Raw genomic sequence first — 24,990 nt, forward strand, 5'->3', positions numbered from 1 at the left:
GGCACCTTAAGTAAAGTGCGTGAATCGTTGTGAATTATAGCATGTGTTTCTAAAAGTAGTTAACTTTAAAGTGACTGAAGAACATCTTTGTATTGCAAAGTTGTATCGAGAAAGAATAAACTAGTTTTAATTAAGAAAGGACTTGTATCGTTGAAGTTTCTCGTAGAGAATTTTTACGGGAAATTATCAAACAAGCAGATACATAACAATACGTTACAACAGTTTGTCTACATAGCACGTTACGACCAGGTTAAGGCTCGGAATATGCAGCGTAAACAGCACTTCAATTATGCAAATTAGGCTGGTTGATTCTCATATTTGTATTTTTGCAAGTGCACTCTAGAGATTTTTTTTTCACATAATCATTACTTCTGTGCAAACACTACTGCACGCTTAACCTCATTAAAAGAAACTATATGTGTACCGTTGTAAATCGTCTTTTTCATTAACTATTTATTGGCTAGAACTATGCACCTCTTCATGTAATATCAAAACAAAAAGTAATTTTGTACTTCTCATTCTCAGGATTTCCTTCCTACTTGAATGTCTGTAATAAAAGTTTGTTTCTTCTTTGTTATAACATGATAACAATAGGTTTTCTCATTCTTGAGTCTCAGTGGTGTTAATCACTTGGTGGGCATAAATCCTCCTGGATTTGCACTTTAAACACAAAACCAACAATACAGTGGGTGCTAATGTTATGAAGTTCGCTTATAATAAGCTAAATTAGACTTGTTTTTTAATAGTCGCTTTGATTTTTTTCAGAGTCGTTGGTTGCAATTTTTGGGACTTCTTTTATTCTGAGCTCTTATTTTGTAATAGCTAACTTTAACACACAATAAATTATTTGTAGGAGTGGTTTCGATGATTGACTGGGTCAATGAATAGAATCATCCTATCCCCACTCCTGTTCAATTAAAAAACACATCCACAAGAGTGAACTTTCTGGCCTTCCAACTTGACACATTCTATATTTCAATTAAACCGTGCAAATCGCCATTTTAGAGGGTAAGCCATAAAAGTGCTATTTGATAAGTCAGTGCTGCTTTTTTTTGAGTCTTGATTTGAATTGCACCGGTGGATGCTCGAGCAAATCATATCATAGTTGTGATAGATATTGTTGACGGCATTTCACGTTAGAGCTAGGGAAGTCGTTGAATAAGCGAAGTAAAATTTGTATACATGTAAGTTATAATATACATTCACTTAGTATTGGAAGAAAACATGTATTTTATACGCTGTTAAAAATAAGTAGTTATTTATATAATTAGAAATGTATTCCTCTAGTTATTTGAAATTAATATTATTTTTAAACGGTTAAAGCCTTAACTTATCATTTTAGATATTATCTGAGACTTAATTCAAATTTAGAAGACAGAATTAGAACTTGGATCTAAAACAATAATAATACTAATTTAAGTTAAATTTTAATGTAATAGTATTAGTGTTAGTAGTTGTGTCATTGTTATTTTGTTAGTTATAAATGTAAGTTAACAGTGACTTAGTGATATTAGCTCTCCAGCAGGGCATTGAAAGCAACCAGTTTTTAATGATAATATTATTAGTAGTTATTATTACATAAGAACATAACATTGTACAAATTGCACTGTGTGACTGTGAGTGTGTTTTTCGTTATCTACATACCCTGTTTCTTTATTTTAATTTTATGTTGCTTATACTAATTAATAGTGATACTTAAGTTTATAATAGTATTATTAATAGATTTAACTTATAAGTTATAAGGTTGAGTATAACGTTTCTTAATTTAGTTTTTTATTATTTTAGGGCTAGAAAATAACTAGTGCACTTTGCAGTAGAGTAAATAAGCAAATTTAACTTCGTAATTAATATGTTAATAATAATAATTACAATTTGTTATTATTATTATTATTATTATTAGAGTAATAGTAGGCCTAGTAGTAGTAGTACTACTACTACTACTACATCACCAAATGTACTTTTTGATTACAACTTTGGTTTGTACTGTAGACTGTAGTAGATTCTGAATTTGTAGGTCTTGTTTTGTGCTGATTTGTGCCTTAAATTGGTATTAATATTAATAAATATTAATCATATTATCACTAGCTACATTAATACAAGTCACTATTGTATTTTTCAGGAAATTGTCAATTTCATTTGAAAATCCTGTAAATTGTTTTAACTTGTGCTGACTTTCAAGTTCCATTACTTCTCATAGCAAGTTGTTCCAAACGTCAGTCATCCTGATGGAAAAATATAGCTGTCTTAGCTGGAGCCTAGCCCATCTTTTTCCAATCTTATTATACTTGTGTCCTGTCCTCTTATTATCTTGATATGTTATATAACAAAACATCATAAGTGTTTATCCTATCGATCTTCTGAATAATATTTTAAACTTCAAAAGATCACCTCTTGCCCTTCTTTTCTCAAGAAAAAATAATTTAATCTTAAACCAATCCCCGTATGACAATCCTTGTATCCCCAGATATATCCTAGTAACCCTCCTCTAAACCCTTTCCAAGAAGTCCATATCCTTTTGTAGATAAGATCACCTGATGAATGACATTTGTATAAATTGTAACTTTGAAGTTATAGTTAATAACGATATGAATTTTAGAAGGGAAAGTCATCTTTAATTAAGACAAGTTACTTTTAACAGGGTGGTTGGCCTTTGGAGTGGGTTGCCTTCAGATGTAGTAGATGCAACAAATTTAAGTTAGGCTTGATAAATATTTTAATAATCAGGTCTGAACTTTAGTTTTTTGTTATTTTAAGTGAATTGGACAGTTTATACATTCCATCTGAAATGTTATTTCATTAGTACTATAAATAATTACTCATTTGAACATGAGAACTAGCATTCTTACACTAGATGTAATCATTCGGATATATTTGGGCTTCATACTTGAAGGAAATATGCTTACAAATAACATTGCCTCTTATTGTGTAAATGTAACATCTTACTTATATTAAGTACTTATATTACACATATATTTCAAACGTATGATTTATGAGTATTTCAAATTATGTTAAATGTTGTTAGAGATCTGTACTTTGAGAAACTGTTACTGAAAACAGGTAATTCAGAGTGTTGTTTAGTTTACTTATTACTATACACTAACACTAACTTTGATTATAAAATTTATTAAAAGGTATACAAAAGTCATTATGAGTAGTTCAGTTGAGTTATAATCCTGCGATTTCAAAGTTCATATCCTTATTTCTAGTAAAGTGATTGATAGCAAAATAAACATTCTTAAAGACAAACAACTGAAGTTTGTAATTAGAATTTAATTCTTATAATTATATTTAGAAAAAAATTATAAAATCTCACCTACCTTCATATTTTAGCATAAGTAAATGGATCACTTGTACAGTCACAACATTTGTATGTACACTTATTTCGGGCATCAGTAATACAAAAAAGAATCTTTCTGGCAAGTATTGTAACTTCCAAACAATGAAAAATTGATTCTCTAACAATTCTTTGTTATAAGAGCTCCAGATGTTCCAAGCAATACTAACTTTGATATTGAATCTCTAAAAATCAAAATGCATTGTTAATGTGTGTGGAAAAAGTCAAGGTGCAAAAATGAAACTTTACCATGCTAATGTTTAATTGACATTCATATTGTTGTATTTGTATATAAATAATCAGTTATTAACTGAGGCCATAATTAGATTGCTGTAGACTCCAGCTGTCTTGACTTCAGGAAACCTGAAATAAGCTTTTATGGTAATTAGTAGACCAACCAGATAAAAACACTGACATCTAATATTTTTTTGATACTATTTTGTCATATAAGGATGTTTGAATTTTTATTAATTTCTGAAAGAAATGGATGAGGTCCTTACACCCCATTACAGATTGGTGTCTACTTATATAAGTTTAAATACAGTTATTAAAAAAAGGGGGTGGGGTGGAGGTTTGCCCCCAGCTCCCTTAGACTCACACCTGCTAATGCAACATTAAAAAATACAGTTATTAAATCCTGAAAAGAGAGTGGATCTAAACCCCCTCCCTTAGTGCTGCACCTGTTTATACAATATTAAAGAATACAATTATGCAATTATGAGTTAGAAACATAGCATGATGTAACAAAAACAGTAAATTTACATTTTACTTAAAATTTAAGTAACCATAGAATTGGGAGTGTGTTTTACCAGCTAGTTGTCTTCCATCTAGTTAGCAGTTCAAAATTAGTGACAGAGGCTAATAGCCTTAGTAGCTTTACAATAACACAGACAGGACTACCAAGTTTAGTGGCATTGGGAATTGGAACCAAGACCCTCAAATCATCAGGCACCCCCCCCCCCCCCCCCCCCACTTATGTAGCTTTGTGGTTAACAATAAACAAACATAATAGCAGTTTTTTGATTACTTGGATAGTTGAAATTATTTGCAACGGTAAATAATTGGAACAACTAATTTCTATTATTGTCATGACAGTCAATTTAAATGTAAATGTGATTAATTGACTATCAGAATAATCAAAGACATTAATAATTGGAAACTAATTCAGATAGGATACATTACCTCTTCTCACATAAATAACTATTCTTGTTCAATGCTGCCCTCTATATGCACTTTCTTTTTTTTGCGTGCCACAAGCCTTGACCTCCAAAATACCAATAAGAGTATGACATACTCTCCTGACACATGTGACTCCCTCTATTCGATTCTACCAAACTATCACTTCTTGTTTGGCATTACTCATGTGAAGATGTTTTTGTAGTTCTCTTCAGTTATGTTTTATTTTTTCAACTTTGTGATTTTTTTTTCTCATATTATTCTAAAGTGGATTTTTTATCTTTGTTTTTCAAAATTTCTTTTTTTTTCTCATCAAACAATTGAAGGTAATACCTTCTCCTGGTACAATCACACAGGCTACAGGTGGGGGTGACTCGTCTTTGGACTTAGTGACTGGAGAGGGACGCTGAGTTTTCCCATGTTCGTTCAATGCCAACTTATCTCCAGGACTTGCATATGGCCCCTTTTCTACAGCAGTATGTTTTTGGTAATATTCCTAAGACTTTAGAATCCTGTGTGGAGTCAATGTGACAACATGCTACCCTTTCTTGTTTGGTAGATCATATGGAGCCTAGACCTGCCCCTATTACTGTTCCTCATCCAGCTCCTTCTCAACCCTTACCTGTTCCTACCTCTAGGGGTTCCTCACCTTATTCGACACAAATGGACATGTTGCCAACAGTACCTATAACTACCTGGTGGGTTCTGGAGAGTGTGGGCTTGCTTGACTGACTTCCTTCCCTTTTGTCAACTTTTTGCCACAGATCTGTGGGTTGTTAGTTCTTATTTGGAATGTAATGTCATTCTTGGGTTCCTTATCTTAAGAAAGAAACAGTTGTTGGAAAGAGTTTGGAGGAGGCTACTAGGATGATATTTGGGATGGATAGGTTGTCATACAAGGACAGACTAAGATCTCTAAAATTGTTTTCTCTTGAAAAAAGAAGAGTTAGAGGAGTTGTGATTGAGGTGTTCAAGATTATTAAGGGAATTGATAATGTTGATGCATCATCTTTTTTCATATTAATGGTGAGATTGGTTGGACCATTGGACACAAGTATAAATTTTGGTATGGTAGGAGGCTTAAATAGTTTTACTCTTATAACAGTGTGGTTGGTCTCCAGTTGTGGTGAATCTAGTAATTTAAGGGAAGGCTTCACAACAACATAAATTATCATGGCTGGATTTTTCATTTTTTTGTTTAGTGGATGGGACAACCCAGATGGAGTGACAAGACTCTTGTTGTCCCCTAAGTGTTATCTGATGTTTTGTGTATAGTTATTTCCTCATTGTTCTTATATTACAATCATACATTAATGACCAAAGCCCATGATCATTCTCTGAAATATTTTAAATAAATATTTAAATCATAGTTGTTTACATGAAAGGGAAGTTTGAGTTGTAGACAGTTTTGTGCTTGGTCATAGGCTAGTACCAGTATTCAACTATTTCCACAAAATTACTAAATGTCTTTCTTTTGAACTATTCCTTATTTCAATTACTGATACTAAAATTCCTCCCAAACTTAGAAATGTAGGACTACAACAGTATGTCAATGGAATTACAGTGCCCACTTTTTTAATCAGCACATTGTTGTAGACTGGCAAGTAAATATTTGTTTGTGTACTTATTTTTCATTTAAGAGATATTTTTGTTTTGTTGTTATCTATTTAAATGCTTCAGCTATGTTCATTGCTTACAGTAGATGTTGTGTACATGATGTGATGATAAACTAATAACCAGATACTATTATTATACACAGTTTGTCAATAAAAGTGCCACTAGGGAATTTTGTAAATAGTTTCTCCTTTTTTGCTATGCCTAGACAGAGGCATTGCTAGGTGCTCAAAAGATTCAAGGCTCAGGCCCATAAGGGAATTTTCTGTGTTTGGGTATGATATTGATCATGGTTTTCTATTCTGATTTTCAAGACACCAACTTGAGGTACTATCAAGTAGAGTTGGGGCACAGGCCTCTTATAGCAGTGTTTAGATAAAGTGAGCAAACAAATGAAAAAATTAGAGAATATCTGTTATGGGTCTGAGGAAAATATGAAGAACTTTTCTTGAGCAAGAAATTATTCTACATGTGTGTTGCCAAAGAAAAGTGATCTACATATGTGAAACACTGAACAAGTTAGAAAATGATTAGATAACTCAAAATAGGTTTTACTAACTCTAGTCCTACTTAGTAGTCACTAATGTAGTATAGTGTCTACTTTGCCATCAGCTGTGATGGCAGAATATAGATCTAGTTAGGTATGTTCGGATGAGTTTGTTTTTTGTAATTTTACATACAGGTGTTTTATGTGTAGATAGGTGGTGACCCTGTAAACAGAGTAAAGAAAGGTTGTTAATTTGTGCTCATTTGACAAATCTGATATACCACAACATTTGTTCATTAAGAGTTATACTTACTTGACCCTGATTTCAGTGCCATAACCTCCTAGATTGAGGTTGGACTTATTGAAAGAGGTTGTATGGAGACTGCAAAAGTTAGTATAATATAACATGGTTTAATTTTACCACTTACAGTTCAGATTGTCTTCAAGTGAAAGGATCAAATCTATTAGATACAATTCTTCTTTTTGATCATTACAGTGTATATGAAGTAGACATTGAGCTGGTAAACAATGTGTATGTAAGAAGTGCATCAGACTCTCAGACTTTGTCAGTCTAACTCAATGAAAGATTAACTGCTTAGAGCTGTAAGATTAGTGGAATTTGTGAATTGAGTAACTGTCAGGCTCATTAATGAATTACATTAAACTAATTATTCTCATGAGATATCTAATTAAAGATAATGATTATTCTCATGAGTGGACTTAAAAAATGCCACAAATTAGGTGTGAATACTATGTGTTCCATGATTGCTGGAACCTGGGTGTGCAACAGGACTGGTAAAGCTACCCACAACTATTCTACCAATGTTTTCATCAAACACTTACCAGATTTGTGGCAAATACAAAATTTGGACTTTAATCAAAAAATGTCAGGACACTTAAACTAATTTTAACAAAAGTTAAAAGAATTACCTATCTGTGAGCATTAAATAATACATTGGGGAGATAAAATGGCCATTAAAGATTTAAGGTTAAACTTCAAGAACACTGGCAAATACCAGCCCCCCCCCCCCGGACACTCAGCCACTGTCAGCCATCATGGAACACAAGATTCGAGGAGTTTAAATTGATAAATAGATTGAAAGATTTATAGAATCATAGTAAAACTATGTTTTTGGTTAAAAAAGAATATGAAATTCCAAAGGATATAAGAATCAGATGTTTGATGTTTTATAAGTGATAGTAAGGGTTCTTTTAAGTATGTTGAAGATAAGTAAAGTGTTAAAATGGCATTGGGCCCTTAAAGGATGCTGATGGCTTTTAAATGTTCTGTTCTGATTTTCTGATATGATATCTTACCTTCTCTCACAAAATAGCTTTTCTCAATTAGTACTAACATTTATTTGCACAATTCCACTAGCCTTCCACCCCCTACTTCTGCATATATCCCCCTCTCTTTTGGCTGTCTGACCATTTGGTATAGGAAAATTATCCTGAATCTCTTCAGGAAATCTCTTTCCCATCTTATTTTACTCTATACCGTTACAATCAATGGGTCTAAAATTAAATATCTCCCCTAAGTATTACAGCAGCAGTCTTGTTAGTAACAGTTGCCAATTAAAAGTTAAGCTAAGAATATCGCATAAGTTGGGGAAAGATTAATTAATTGTATTGTAGTTTGGTTGTATGGCAGAAAGCAAAAGGTTGTTTTCAATGAAATCTGGTTAAACTGTACATTTGATACTAGTGAAGTACCTGTTCATCAGAAAATAAGTTAATACAAAATGTAATTGCAGTACCAGACTACATTACATGTAGAAAAAATGTAATCCTGATTATGCTTGTCAATAAATTATTGCTATAACATCAAACAATGGTCATAAAATAAGAACTTAAGCAAAAAAAAGGCAAAAATTGAGTAACTAAAAAGACTTGTGTGATTGCTATTTTGTATAGTTTTCTGTAATGTTTAGTTGACTTGTCATTTTTCTATTCAGTCTCATGTTCTTTATATTTATGCTATGCTTTTGTGATGAGTTTCCTTAGGGTTATTTTCCACCTTGCAAAAAACCTCATGCTATAAGTAATATTTATTTTTTATAGTTGTTTAAGCTTTATAATTTGTTTTTTGGGAGACTGATGAGCAATTATTAATGAAATTTAACAGTTCAATTTTGCTTACATAAAATGAATGATCATTATAGAAAAGAAAAAGTAACTATTTGCTATCCACTTGATTTCTGTTTGTCTAGCTGATGTAAATTGATATATATTGAGATGCAGGACATGTTTCTTGGTGAAGCTTCCATTTATAAGATGCATTTAACTATCATAAAATTATAACCTTCAAGTATGGTGTACAGTGTACTTAAGTTATACTCATGGTTTGTATTTCAGTAATTATTTTTACTTTCAGATTTACCATACCATATGCTTTAACCCAAGGTCAAAAGGTCAAGGAAATATTTCTCGTAGTTAACTGAAAAAATGGCAAACCTGAATGCTCCAAGAAACAATGCAAGTAAGAACAAGTTATTTTTAATACATAGGTATAAAGTTTTGTTCATTAGATAATTTTTTAGGAGACTTCTTCTGTTACTTCTTAGATTATGTAAACTAATATTGATGCAACAGATCATATGACTGATAGGATTATTTCATGAACAACTTTTCTGCATTCCATATGATTAACTTACAAATGTCTTTGGGAGGGGAGAGAGATCATATGCATGTAACTATAATTTAGAGTGACATTCCTTTCCAATGAACTTGTATCTTAAATAAAACAAACGGTGTTAGATGAGAAAAACGTTTTATGAAAGGACTCATCATATTTCATTCAAATTAATTGTAACTATCACTAGGGTTATAGCTGCAAATATTCTGAAATACTGTAACAAATAATACTTCTGTTATTATATTCTAATTGTTTTGTGTGGTTTGAAATCTTAGGGAAGAATAGTGTATATAAACCTTGTGGAACTAAATTGTTTACTTAGAGGTGTGTTGCCCTCTGAAAGGTAATAAATTTGTTTTTCAAAAGCCATCTTTGAGACAAACAATTCTAGTGTGAAAGGAGCTTGTATGTTTGCCCATAAAAGGAACTTGTATGATTAAATAAAAAGTATTGAGCAGTATATGTCAAAAGAAAAGAAAATTTCAATATTTCTTGTGTGAAGATTAATATTTTGAAAAATTACAGTTAATTAAACTAGTGGGGTGTTTGGAGTAGAAAGTATTTAATTGGCTGTTGTTATAGGCCATCTAATCAGACAGATGATGTCAATGAGAAATAGCATAATGAAATCAGTTTTGTTAATGAAAAAGCACTGATGCAATAATCACTGGGGACTTTAGTTTTAGACACATTGATTGAAAGTTTTTGAAGCCTTATAGTGAGGGAAAAATGTTTCTTGAATTGGTTTAGATTGGTTTTTTATATAATATATTCAGGGTACTAATCGGAGGGGATGCCCTTTTAGATTCATTATTAACTGCTAATATGGATATAGTCACAAGAGTTGAAGTAGTGCAAATTTCCTCTTAAGTCTTGCATCATAGCAGTCAATTTGAGCTTCTTAAATTTGTAAAGCTTTTCTATAATTTCATCCCTTATACCTTTTATGAGCCATCCTTGTATTGTGCTTGTAGCTATCTTTTCTTTTTCTATAAGGAATATATCTATTTTTGTTATATAAAAATTTATTTTAAAATAGTTTCAACTACAATTGACCAGTATCTACATTTAATTCAGTTGCCCAGTTCATGAGAGATAATTCTTGTTGCACCCATTCAAAACTTTGCTTTTTGAAATTTATAACCATAATCCCATCATTCCTGATTTCCATATGCAGTAAAACATCAAACCTAATAGGACAATGACCACTTGCACAAAGATGTCCTCCAGTATTCAATCTCTCAACAATTTTATATTAGAATTTAACAATAAATCTACATAACATTGTTCCGATTAAGTTCCTTGACCAACTGGTGAGGAAAAACATCATAGAACGGTTACTAATAACTTGTCTCTATCATGGTTTGACTGTAACATTTCCAAATTTATGTCTGAATTTCAAATTTCCCATAATTATGACTTCATTAACAGCTGAAATCTTAATCTCATATTAGAATTTCTCATTAATTTCATCTGGTGGTATGTAAGAATATTTCAACTAAAAAACCTTCTCCCCCTATATCCACTACCAGAAACTTTTTGATATCCTCAACTCTCATTTTACATATATAGTCACTCTTGTACCTCTTTTTAGTATTCTATCCCCATTAAATAACCTACAACTCTATATTTCAAAGAAATTTCTGCAATCAAAATTGTTCACATTTAACTGATTTTTGTTTATTACCATTATATTAAAATCCTTTCCAACTAGTGCTTCAAAGTAATTATTTTATTTCGTATACCTTAGCATTACAGTAGTAACAATTAGCTTATTCTTAAAACTACTTCTGTTGCTGCACTACCCTATTCTCTACAATTTATTTTTTCTGCATTTATTTCATCCTGGCACTCACCATTGTCTAGTTCTAGTTTAAAGTTGGCCCTACAACTGTGTTAATAGCCATTTAACCAGGTCAGCTTCTACACCATCATATTTGGTAGACTCTGCATGTAGGGATGGCTAGGTACTCAATAGGCATAATAGAAATATGTATGCCAAAAAATCAACTGTGACAGAGAATTTTACTTTAGAAGATGATTGCCACTCAAAAACGAGGAAAGAAACCATTGGTAAGATACCAAACCAGAAAGTGACCAACCGACCAAATTGTTCATCTTTCTTTTTGTTTCAGTTAAGATAACTGTACAACTACTTTATCACTAACTTCAGTTTAAACCTAAATCCACACTGTGTTTCTGGGCAGTGCACAATGTCATCGCTTAGATGTAATAAGAAGTAGTAATTAAAAAAAAAATCATAATTCTAGTTTAACCCTTTCGAAATGGGTCACGGGTGAAAGGCCATGTCATTTCATTTGTTGACTCGCATTCATAATTTTATTGAACTACTGTTTCATGAATTTATGTCAATAACTTTGGTATCAATATGTAGATTATAATATAATACTATATATTACTCAATTTTTTAATTTAAAAGCTAATATTAAAAAACAGTTAAACATCGATTTTTGTGTGTCACTTGGTATGTTGAATGCAGCACTGGTTCAAATTAGATGTTTGTGATGTCAAAATACTAAGTCTGTAGTTTTGTACGAATTAGAAACTCAAATTACCGATATTGACAAGCTAGAATATAAAATAAGAGCCTCTTATCTTTTCACTTTGCTAAGATATTGCTCATGTAATAAATCAAACACAGTTGCACCCACCTCTTTCTATTTTTGGAAACACTCCCTTATATACACTTACTTCCATATATGACATGAATAACCAATCAGAGGCTCAGAATGTCCCCTAATGAATTTCTCAGCCATTTTAAGGGGCTTGGTGCCATTTCTTTCTTTTGAATCAATATTTCAACGAGGTAGGGTGTCTTTAGTCTGCTCGAAATTTCGTATTTTTTAGACCCAAATACATATTAATTTCTAAGCGTGATAAATTATAGTGGGATTCTATGGTATTAATGTAGTAATTTATGATTTTTTAGTTACTCACATGTATATATAAAACCTAAAAAAAAATATTTTGTTTCATATTCTCCATGTGCAAATCTTTAAAGACTTAGCAACCTACGTAAAGCAGCAACCATCATAGCAAAGGTTGTAACTAGAAGAGATAATTGTTTGTTTTACTTCTTTAGCTACTGTTCTATGTTTTAAGAAAAATAAGTTTAAGAATTTATTTCAAAATAGCAATAATCAATATACATATATAATGTATAATAATTGAAACGTGACTGTATTTTACAAAATACTAGTCTACTAAGACAAATCCAAGACAATTTACTTTCTACAGACCAAAGTTCAGTTTTATGTTATTTGATATGGTAACATGAGTGAACGTGAGCCATGTCATTGTAACTTCTGTATTGTTAGCCAGGCATAGCTGAAAGGTTAAATAAAAAATAATAAATATATATAAATGTATAATGTTATGAGATTTCAGCTATATAGTCTTAAACATTTATGTTTTCGTGTTATAATTGGTGTTTATTTTAGAATGAAAGAGGCATAGTGTATATTTATTTCCTAATTTTTTATGGAGATCGTTCAAATCTACCAAACCCTTATAGAGATTAATTACTGAAAATAACAGATAAAATATAGTTTTTCTTAAGAAAAGTTTGACTATCTGGACATTATAAAAAAATTTCACATGTGAAATTTCAAAATTTTCTGATGTATAAAAATATTTCTAATCTTAAAATGAATATTACTTTGCATAATATATAGGTAACATAAAGATAAAAAAGACATGAGAAAAACATTGCTTTACAAACCTTAAAATTTAATTAAAAAAATTATATTTTGCATATGAAAGCATTTTAACGGTTACTGATAATATGCCCAATTTTGTTAACATTCGCTTAATAATTTAAAAATTATAGCATAAAACTATAACAAGCACAAAATGGTTACGAGGTTGGTGCAAGGGACCGAGACCATGCTGAAAGAGTTAAACAAGGTTATCATTACACCTTGAAGTTAGCTTTCTTACAGAATTGTGGTGCTACACAATTGGTGTCTTTAGGGAACCAACCCGTATATTACATATGAAGTGAAGGAGTAAAAAAAATTCAGTACACATAATATTAACTTTTATTACACACACATTCATATAGTACATTTTTGTAAATGTAAAATGATGTAGGGATGGCTGTGCAAAACAGAATGCATGCATGAATATAAAGATGATACAACTATACATAATCATCCCTACATGACATTAATATTACTGCAGTTGGAAGTTATATATTCCTGATTATTGGTATGCAATTTATCATAATATCATGGTTATGTCAGGAAAGGCATCATTGTAGTGTAACTAAGAGCCTAGGATGTACGTACAAGGAAAACCATATTGATCAAAACATCTCTTATAGACTTTCGCTACGAGGTTTAAGATAGTTTCCAATTTCTCCTTTATCCTGCAAACTACAAATAAATTACAAATATTTGCTACTAACATCCTTAAAAGTGCAAGCCAGTCGTGAGTTCCCAAACAAAACACACTCCTTGCACCCTACAAACTCTGAATGCTTCACACCTACACTACTTTTAACTATTGGTGTTTGGGATTGTGAATCAATAATCTGCACTAATACAAGTAGCCTATTGACTACACTGATAACCTTAACATTTGAGTATTAAATGTATTAACTCTTATCATTAGTTTATCTTCATGCAAAGTAATTAATTTTATCTATAAAATTTAGAAATGACAAATAACTAGTCTTCAGATCATATTTATGTAATAATACAGTGTACTTACTATTTTAACCTGTTTTACAACTTACAGATAGGTGAATTACTGCTGAAGTTGCTAAGCCTTATCTAAAGTAACTTAGTAATGCTTACATCACCAAACCCTAATATGTTTAGTCCTACTAATAATATATACCAGTCTTATTAAATCAACTTATCTCTTTATTTTCAACACAAAATTACTACAAATAAGTATACCATTATCAAATTTGAGAATGTTTTTCAAGCATTCTATTAAATCAAGATTAAATTTTCTTTCAGTTTTTTTAAGTTTCATATCTGTTCTTTTAGCAAATATGCATTGTTTTTATTCTTAAAGCATATTTACTTTGTATAAGGCCCATGCATTATAGGTTGAAGTCCTTGTTTCTAATAGTTACCAGAATAACTTCCAATTGAAATACACCATGAAACAAGTAGTTATAGTTTATTTATATGCACAACACTAAATCTTCGTCTTAATAACATTTAATAGTTCTTTATAGAATTATCATTCATTAAAAAACCTACATTATATAATTTAATTGTACATATTTCAATACAAACTACCAAAATTCAAATTAATAAAATAATTTTCAATTTAACTTAACTAATTTAATTATATAAAGATTGTAAAGTGTTAATTTTTCTGTTTTACAGTAATACGTAGGCATTGTTGGACTTATGAACTGAAAGAAAATTATTTTGTTGAACTGTGTATACAACTGTATACTTTTGATACATTAATATTAACCACAAAAAACTTTCTGTAGGCACCAAATTTTTGTAAGTTAATATCTGCAAAATGAAATAATCTAGTGTTCCAAACTTTCTGAAAATATGTTATTTCCAAGTATTCCATCATCTACATAACACCAGATGCATTTTAAGTTTGTTTTACAAAACCACAGTTGAATTATTTTACAGAGGAGATGGATAATTATGCATATTTACATAAAAAGTATTTGGCTGGTTTCAAGAATTTTGAAATATACAAGAGAATATTTCCTGGCCATAACATGAGAAAGCGTGGGTACAAGGGTCTACTTATGCCTACACATTAAGCTATTTTTTTAAATGTGGAATCTCATTACTTAGGAATGATGTTCAGTGAGTGTCACATAATAAGCTAACTACTACTACACTTAGTAGTAGTACATAGATCATTGTATTTTTCAGTTTATGTTAAACAATTAGATGACATTAGAGATTGATACTTTGAGAACCTGTTACTCAAAAAAGGGTACTTGTATAATTTCAAATTTTGGGAAAACAAAAACATGAAATTTATACAAAACTACTGAGAAGTGACATAGAATAAATTATCCACTAAAGCTTATTAGTTAAAATTAGTATGACAGTAATAGGATAAAAACACAACTGTCTTTTAATAAATTGTAATCTAAATTTATTATGATCATTACAGTGTTGACATTTTGTCTGACATAATTTCAAGTTGGTTGCAATCAAAGTTATGTTCTGTGAACAGGTTTATTATGAAACTTGCTCACATGAAGTAAAGAGATGAAAACATTATCAATCACAATTGATGAACATATTGTGACATTCTCTGGACAATTTTAGAAGAAAAGGCATAAAACTTTTAGGATTGGTGCTCCTTTTTCTTTATCAGAGTTGGTCAAGGCACTGCAAACAAATTTTTCTGTAGGCCTAATGAAGACTATTGCAGTTATAGTCTACTTATACATAGTCAACCTTGGAGTATGTTTTTATAACATTATTCTACACTATATAAAGTAATGTAGAGAAAAAATGTATATGTGATGTTTTATTTTTTAAGAGCAAAACAGGTATATTTCTGGTAAGGGTCAGATAATAAGGTAGGTAGGTGTTTTTTTTATGTAGTTGTAGTAGTATTAGTGGTGGTAAATTGAAAATGAAACCCAACCCAGACCCTATATTCTTATCTTGGGAGATTTTGCATTTGCTGTGGAATATTAGGTTGTTACACCATAATTTGTATCCTCTGTTTTGTTTAGTTCATCACATTGAAGCTTTATGTACCTTACCTCAAAGTTAACAACATCATTAAGTATGTTGGTGATCTTCTATTTAATATCATTTGGTTTGATCAGTTTTGTCTGAGTCAGGTTGCCTGCTTTTTCTTGAGTGGATGAATTTCTTGACAGAATTTGACAAAGGTGCTGGTGTTAATGAAGCTGAAAAAATACATTTTGCTTCAGAGTGTTTGTATTTTCCTCTCTATACCGAGCACCAGCATCCTAAATTCTATGTGTCTGTAGAGTCAAACAGAAAAGAGGAGCATATTCAAAGTAAACTCTTCAATAACAAATCCTTTGGTCGTGGCACCGAAATGGTACATTTTAACTAATTTTTAGCCAAAAGTTTGTTCAAAAATGCAATGTCAGGAAGTGTTAAGTAGAGAATAAATTTAACACCACCAGGAAAGGAAACGCAAACAATGACACCTAAGTGAACAATAAACTTAAATCTTTAATCAAAGAAATATAATGTATTTTGGCTGGCTTCAGTTTTGTTACAACTTCATTTGGCTGCTGGTGTAAAGTGGTTTTTTAAATATGTCTGTGCAGAATAAGAACAGGAAGAATAATGTTATACTGCCCTTTCAAGTCAGACAAAGGGGTCCTAATGTTCATATCCCACAATCCTCAGCTTAGCTATATCAGCAATTTATATCAAAAAACATATTCATGGTATATAACCTCCAACTCGTATGAACTTGTACAAGTATCTATGTATCTCTTGAGATGGACTTGTTCCACCCCAAGGAATGAACATAGACATAGGGTCAAACTGGTAGAAGCTTCTATGGGATAACCAAAAGGTTTAGTTCATGTTTATTACCTTTGAACATTTAGTTCACAAGGATTTTGGAAATGTCATAACTACATCCAGAACACCTGCATGAAAATTTATAAAAAATCAACTAACGAAACATTACTAAATATATATTTTAGATAACTTTTTCTACAGGTTTAGCATAAAATTTAGTGTTTTGTATAGTTCATATGGTATGAAAGGTAGCATTTGTACAAAACAGTTTGTATAATATCAGAGGTAGTGGTTATTGATAAAAAGACCTGTGATGTGTGTTGTTGTTTGTATTGATAATGGATAATATGATATTAGAGGTAGTTTGTTTGTATTGATAATTGGTCAAATGACAAGTTAATATTTATTGATAATACTTAATATGAATGTTAAATGTTTATTGATAACAGTCACATGATATGAGAGGTAGTTTTTGTTATCATTAAACATTACCTCTCATATCATAGTATCTGTTAACAATAAACACTACTTCTCATATCATAGTATCTGTTAACAATAAACACTACCTCTCATATCATATAACCTGTTAACAATAAACACTATCTCTCATATCATAAAACCTGTTATAAATAAACACTACTTCTCATATTACTTGTTATAATAGTATTTATCCCTCTAAATGTTCATGTATTCTTAAAAATACTAATATAATTACAGTATCATTGTAGACTCACTGTCATGTAAAGCAATTAAGAGAACTTTAGAATGTAAGAAAGTTGTGTTGTAAACAAAGCTGAATTGTAGATACTATCTTTAAAAACAATATCATACATATGATGTTAATGAATTGTTAACATGTTGTAGATTAATAAAACTGAAGTATATCTTGCTTCCTTTTTGTAGACTTGCTGTACCTGACCTTGAGATGGTGTTATATAGTATTAGTAGTTGTGATGATAAATAACTAATGTTTTAACTAAAGAGTTGTAATTATATATATATATGAAATTGAATTTCTCTATAAACATACATACTGTTTAACTACTTTGTAATTTAGTCTGTCATGTGTATTGTTCTTTTAATGGTTTGATAAGATGTTTATTACCAAAGTGTTGCTTTGTCTTTAAATATGATTACAATATGTTTTCTAATGAAATTATTATTTTATGCTTAATTTTTGAAATACTGTTTGATTGTTTTTCCACTGAACAATGTTTTTCAGTGATCAGAGAGTATAGAAAGGAATTAATCTGTTAAGCTTTATCATGTGTTTATATCTAGAAGAAAATCACAAGACAAAAGGACAACCAACAAAAAAGCAGTCTCGAGGAGGGAGTTCAAAGGATAAGGTACAGAAACTTCAAATACTTTAGATGGGCCCATGTAAAATGCACAATCAAGTGACAACAATATATATATGAAATTACATATTAAAGCCCTGAGCTTTCTTAACAAATTTTACAAAAATTAGATTTTATTAAAGATTACAAGTACTTTGTAGACAAAGAGTAAGATTTTCTTAAATAAATAATTTACTAAAGATTTGTTTCTGAATTTATTTTAATCAGTTTTGCTCATACTCTGACTTGTGCAATTGCAAAGCAATTTTCATCTTAACATTAGAAATAATTTTTTTTTATCATACAATTTTCAAATTTAATTTGCATAACCTCTAGAATTTCGTAAATAAATATCAAAAGTTCTTTTGAGGTAAATGTTTATATTTTTATTTTCTTTATCATATCACTAATTGTAGCTATTATCATCAACATACAATGCAATGAAATTCTTAAAATCAAGAAATAAAAATACATATATATACCTTTTAATTATTTGTCAAATAATCTTAAAATATCCTTTTTTTTCATTATTTTTATAATTTCACCTCTTAACCTTCTCACTTATTGTTTATTTTTAATGTTATATTTTTCTTGCCCGTACTTTACCATTTATTATTCATCTCAACTTACCACAGTAGGAAGACCCCAGCACATTATGGTATTATCAGGAGAGATACTTAAGCCTTCAGCTAAATGTTTTTGCACTCATGTAATAATTTAAACCTTCTGAACTGAGGTGAAGTTTGGGTTATATTGAAAAATTATTAACTCTTTCATATATGCAATTTAAAACTTAAATAACACACAGTTTGCTAAAACATAAAAGTAAAACCTAGGTACAATTTAACTGTATCTAACTAACATCTATCTAGATAAGAAAAAACTGTAAATGCTATAGAGGACAAAACAGCTTCACCACTATCGGAAGTTAGTCTATCTTGATAATAGATACTGTTTGCCATTTCCAAAATGATCATAGAAAGCGTATATTTAAAAAAAAGCTCTTTCTGTTGGTTATAAACATGTATGAGAAGTAAGTACATGTGGTTTGGAATTTTCAAATCTTAAGTTATTGAAGGTGGGTATGGCTTCTCTCATGGGGTAGAAAGATTTATTTTTTGTACTCATTAGATTGAACCAAAGGACTTTAAAACAAGCAACTGTAAATGACATAAACTTAGATTGTGTCTAGACATACATTTACAGTCTAGGTGTCTAGTGTTATTCAACTTATAGAAACTAAAAAGTTAAGAATTGTGAAGGCTCGTATGTCACGTGTCAACAAAACTGAAGTTTAAGTATTTTTTAATGGCTTATTTTGAAATAATAGAATTAAAACTTAGATAATATAAAATTTTGAATTGTAAACTACATTATAATGCTAATTACATTGACAAACATTTATAGCAAGGTTGTTTAATTAAATTTTGGATGGAACTGTAAAACATCATGACATGCGCAGAAAGGGATATTTGATTAGAAATGGTTAATAATGTTTTTGTCACTATTAGTTGTACACGAGATTCATATGTACACTAGTGTTAGATATACATGACTGTTTCATTTAAATTTAATACAAGAGTTATGATTTAGATGATAATAAAGTGCAAATGTTAAAGTAAGTTATTTTTAGAACCAATAGTTATGGCAATTCTGCTTACATAACTGTTTATAAATAATTTGTTGTGCAGTTCAGTTGTTGTAAATTGATGTCACATTACTCAGACCTTCTAATTTTCTCTTTTTGCATTGAGTATTGCTACATCATAGTGTCTCGTAGTGTGTAGAAAGTTCTAGGCCTCAGTCAGGCAATATATATATAGACGACCAAGTAAGTAAGCAAGTGAAAGTGAAGTTAGCCTGCGTATGAGTTTAGCCACAATGGGCAATTCCTAAAATGAGTTTCACAGCTTGTATTGTAATAACAGAGATGGAGAAGAATAATTTGTCATGTCAAAGGGTGATCTAAAGTAATTGAACCCTCTTTTGTGGACTTTGACAAAAAAAAAAGAGACTTATTTAATGCTCTGGATGCAACTGTAATAACCAATAGTGTAACAAATTTTTGTACATACAGTTGACTTGTTTTGAATATATTATTTTAAAACAAGTGGATGTGTGCTGTCTGTTTATTGTTGAAATTTATCACCAACAAGTGATAGACACCTACTGTAAAGAATTTGGCCCCCTATAAAACTGACAACTAGAGCTGGATGGTATAATCAATTTCATCAAGACACATGGTTGTCATGATATCTAATCAGAAACACCTTAGGTGGGAAAAAAAGGTGCGTCCGAAAAAGACTGAGCGTTCGACTTAAAGGAATGAAATCAAAATTAGTGACCAAACTGGTAGATACACTTATATCATTGATAAAAATTTTAGAGCAAATAATCATTCATTAGTTAGATATACCACATATTTTATTTTACCCACCATCATGCCCAAAGTTGAACAAAAAAAATGCGGCCCGGCTAACTAATGAATGAATATTTGCTTAAAGTTCTTATAAATACTATAAGTGTAGCTACCAGTTTGGTTGTCAATTTGCATTTCATTCTTTTAAGTCTCATCTTGAATCATTTTCTTTGTTCACACCTTTCTTTCACATCTAAGGTGTTTTTAATTAGATCAATTAGTATCATGTAAACTAATCAACTAATGAAATTAGTGTTTTTCTAAATATTACTATTTTCAATTACTCCAACAATTGACTAATCGAAATTAAGGTTTATGATTAATACTATTTTTGATTATTTTAATTATCTGAGTAATGGAAATTTGCTGTTATATTTGTTTCTTATTAAGTGCATAGATATATGATGGATTTTCTGTGCTCTGCACAATTTTAGACTTGTAGGTTGTATTCTTTTACTTCAAGGTTGTTCAGATTTAGTGTTTGTTTTTTTTCTTTTTTTGAACTGCTAACTAGAGGGAAAGCAAATGGCTGGCAGTATTTGCTATCAATATTACCATGTTTTAAGGCTCATTATACTGATAAAATATACTTGATTAGCAGATATCGGTAATTTCCCAGCATTATTGTACACATTTTGTCTTAGTTGCCATAGCCTTCTGTCAATTCATGTTAATATTTGGTGTTCTAGTTTTTATAGTATAAAACTACCAGTTTCAAGGAATCAGTTTTTTTCTAATATTCAATGTAATGTAACAGATTTACTTTTCAAATGAAACTTACTGTTTAAAGTATTGAAATAAATCAAAGTACTTTTGGTTCTTATTTTAAAAACTTGCGAGGATTTTGTCAGGTAGTAACCCATTCAACGTTGGTTATTCTTGTCCATTCATTAAATTCTAACTAGTGACCTGGTTATGGCTGTTATAAACATTTAACAATTATCAGTTACAGTTAATGTTCTAATTCAGCATCTTAGCCATTATATGTGACTTTTATATTATTTTATCTATAAATATCATGCATGTAGTAATTAAAAGGTTTATTTCAGTTTGAAGAATATTTATCCAAATCTGAAGTCCAAGAAGGTTTAAAGCAAGGTGAACTGATTGAGGTTAGTGGGTAAAATATGCATTCATTTTACTTAGTAATACAGCTTAGTTTTTTATCCCCTTAAATTTCACTATACTTTTTAATTTGATCAGTCAGTTTATAAGTTCTGTTGTCTTTCATAAGTCAGTGTTATTCTTCATCCTTTTTTTTTTTTCATTGCAAAATTCCAGCACTATTTTTTCACTGTTACTCTCCATCAAAGGTGTTTCTTTATTGACTTATATACGAGTTTTTCATCCTAAATAAATACATGTCAAAAGTATTGTAATATATTTTTAGTAAAAGATATACAGTTTATCCTGATTAAACCAACATAATATTAAGTAACATATGAAAGAAGTATTTGGCATCTCAAAAATCAAATTTTAAATCATCTCGTATACATTTTTAGATTTTTATTATGTTTAAATGAACAGTTTTTGAATTTGGGCCTTGTGTTTATGCAGAAATTTTGCATTTTTTGTGTGAAGATTGACCCACTAAAATACAGATTTGAATACAGCTTTCTTATATAAAACCTTGTATTAACACCTCGTAAAGCAGCTCTGACCTTTAAAAAATTGCAGTGCTTGCAATAGTTCAGGTAATTCATTGTTTGTGTGTGCATGATCACTATGTACAAAAATGGATGCAAACAACAGCGTCCAGTGAGCACAAAGAACCACATCAACCAAACCCTATCATACACATAAATAGATACAGCTATGGTTCAGTGTCATTGGTTAATACTATATAGCATTCACAACCTGTAGAAGTCTTACATGTGGTGTCACAGAATGTTGTTTCATTCATTGGGTGTCAAATATCTGATTCTAGTAATCAACAGCAATTCATATCGATACAGATTTCTTAAGGCTGTACATGCTGTTGATAACATAAACATTGCATTTAGCAAAATATATGGATCCACAATTCTATAGCTATTCAGTTTCTAGATATATATCTTTCTTTATGCATGTTGTTGGGATCATTTACAGTGTTAGATAACACAATATTAGAAGAAAAGCTGTTAATTTTTCACCCAAGATGAATGTGAGCAGAATAAACTTTTCACCACATGACTTTTTGATGTCAATCCAGTATGGTGCATGCAGCACACAGGATAAGTGTACCTCAAATGTGTGTTTTATTAGCCTCGTGTTTGCACTTTACAAGATTAGTTTTATTACATTTTATTTATTTTATGCTTAGTTAAATTGTACACGTGTGTGTGTGTGTGTCTGTATGTACACACACGCATTGTATCGTAAAATGTTAGAAAATTCACAGGCTACATGTAGTTTTAATCTGCTAAAATTTTTCAAGCTAATACTGAGTTGAACCCTCTTCAGCTTGGTATGGTATAAAGCCTTCAGTATTATAAAAGGTGTCTTTTTTTGTATTCTATTCATAGAAAATTTTGGTTCTTTAGTGGTTTACAATTTATCTTTAAGTTCGTCTAAGGTGCTCAGTCAGATTGTGGTCTGGTGGTTATGTTGGCTAAGGAAGATGATTGAATTCATTTTTGTGTTTTTTGAACTGTTTTGGGATAATATGAGAACATTGGATTGTTGAATTATCATTTTGGAAAAGAACTTGTCCACGAAGGTAGAAATGCTGCATATTTGAGTATATAGGATCAGCATTAAAATTTAAGGACACTAGCTCCATCACTAGAACATTCCCCCCACATCATCACACCACCTCCAGCAGCTTGCAGTATCAGCAGAACCAGGATTTGTGTTCTAAGCAATTTTGAATCTGTACTTTCTTGTTTGCACCTATGATATACATTTTTCAGGCTAGTTTTCAGCTACCGTATAAAAAATATAATGTCCTTCACATGGCATGGCTGGAAATAGTTTTAAGTTCTGGACTCAAGTTAAGAAATGTCTGGACTAATTGTTGGCTATCATATGATTGTTTCTATTGCCCTTTGCATGATATAATTTCAAATAGTCAGATCTTAGGCACTGTTGAAGGAATCGGTCATTTAAAACATAGTTTGATATCTGTGCTTTTTACAAGCATCTTCAGTTGTCTTTTACCTTTGACATTCACCAGCATTTGCTGACTACAGTTTTTCCTAATGACAATTCTATCCCTTTTTAAATACCTATTTTAATAGATTGATGACAAAAGTATTTGAATGGAAATCATATTTAGTACTGACATTACTGTTAAACATATACCAACTATCATGTTTCTTTCAAAATTGGAAAAATCCTTACCTTTCCTCGGTATCTTGCAGACTAACAGTGATGACTACATCTCTGCATGTAGGACTAATCATTCATGTGATATATCGCTGATCAGTCTGTATTGCATATGTAAATAAAGGAGTGCTTCACAAATTGGTCTGTCATCATACCACTTCACTACTTTTTTTTTCCTTTTAACTTCCAAGTTAACCCAATCAAAGTTGTTTTTATTCTTTCAGATATCACTTTTGTTAAAAATAGCACATTTTCAAATTCTTGTAGGTGACACATAAGTACACCTGTCATTTTAGCAATTCTTTAGACACATGTTGTGGACCATTTTGTTGTGTACATTGATTAATGAATGTCATGAAACTAATTGAAATATTATACTTTTTTTTTGAAGTTCAACATATATTTAATGTTTCCACTGGTCAAGAGATATTTGTCGCTAATTTTCATAACATATTATGTTAGTTGGTCAAATAAATGAAGTTAACTGTTACTCCCAATTTATAACAACATTTACAATAATTATTACTTATATTTTGAAGATTCAAACTAATAAATGTCTTAGAATTTTTTTTTTATAACTAATTTATCCACACACAAATAGTGTTAGAAATTACTGTGTAGTGTTGTTAATTTATCTTTGACTTGGCCTGTCATAGTGTAAGTTGATTGTATGGTATCATAACTCTAAGAGATGTTACCACTAGAGAGCACTTGCACTAACTGAACAGTTAGAGAGATAATACTATATTTTAAAATCCTGTATTTTGTAATTTATGTAATACATCTTATTTCTTAAGCCATGTTATTATAAACTAACATTCTAATTGAGCTTAAACTGAAAGGCATAAATATTTTTAATACTAAAGACAATTTAATAGTAGAATTTATGTAACATTTTGGACTATTTTAGGTGTAAGGCTATAAAGTAAAAAAAACTAATGAAATAAAATTCTAAAGCCACTATTTTATATATATATTTTGCAAACTGTGGTGTCTGTCCGAGAGTTCATCCAGGCAAAGCTCAATATTCACTTTTGACATGATGGGAGAACAGGCATGAATAATGTTAATGCCAAATTTTATTTTACAAGCAGGATATTCTACACTAAGTTGTTAGGAATTAACTCTTTTTCAGCACAGTCTCGGTCCCTGGGACCAACCTCGTAACTATTTTATGCTTGTTACTAGTTTTCATACT

General features: G+C 30.5%; 1 protein-coding gene across 4 annotated transcripts in view; it reads left to right on the plus strand.

Annotated features, from left to right (window-relative positions):
- Positions 1-890: 890 nt before the first annotated feature.
- Positions 891-24,990, plus strand: part of LOC106460666 (DIS3-like exonuclease 2) — an 80,890-nt gene continuing 56,790 nt past the window's right edge. Inside the window, exons 1-4 of one of the 4 annotated variants that reach the window (XM_022387428.1) lie at positions 891-1,008; positions 8,986-9,090; positions 18,009-18,076; positions 21,536-21,598. In XM_022387428.1, the coding sequence (XP_022243136.1) occupies positions 9,057-9,090; positions 18,009-18,076; positions 21,536-21,598 (165 nt within the window). In that variant the 5' untranslated portion in view covers positions 891-1,008; positions 8,986-9,056. Of the gene's footprint in view, positions 1,009-1,037; positions 1,185-1,518; positions 1,617-6,869; positions 7,002-8,985; positions 9,091-18,008; positions 18,077-21,535; positions 21,599-24,990 lie in introns of those variants that run through there. The other 3 variants (XM_013920392.2, XM_022387427.1, XM_022387429.1) reach the window with 3 other exon arrangements.

Source organism: Limulus polyphemus, unplaced genomic scaffold (assembly GCF_000517525.1).
Source record: "Limulus polyphemus unplaced genomic scaffold, Limulus_polyphemus-2.1.2 Scaffold812, whole genome shotgun sequence".
Lineage (NCBI taxonomy): Eukaryota > Metazoa > Arthropoda > Merostomata > Xiphosura > Limulidae > Limulus > Limulus polyphemus.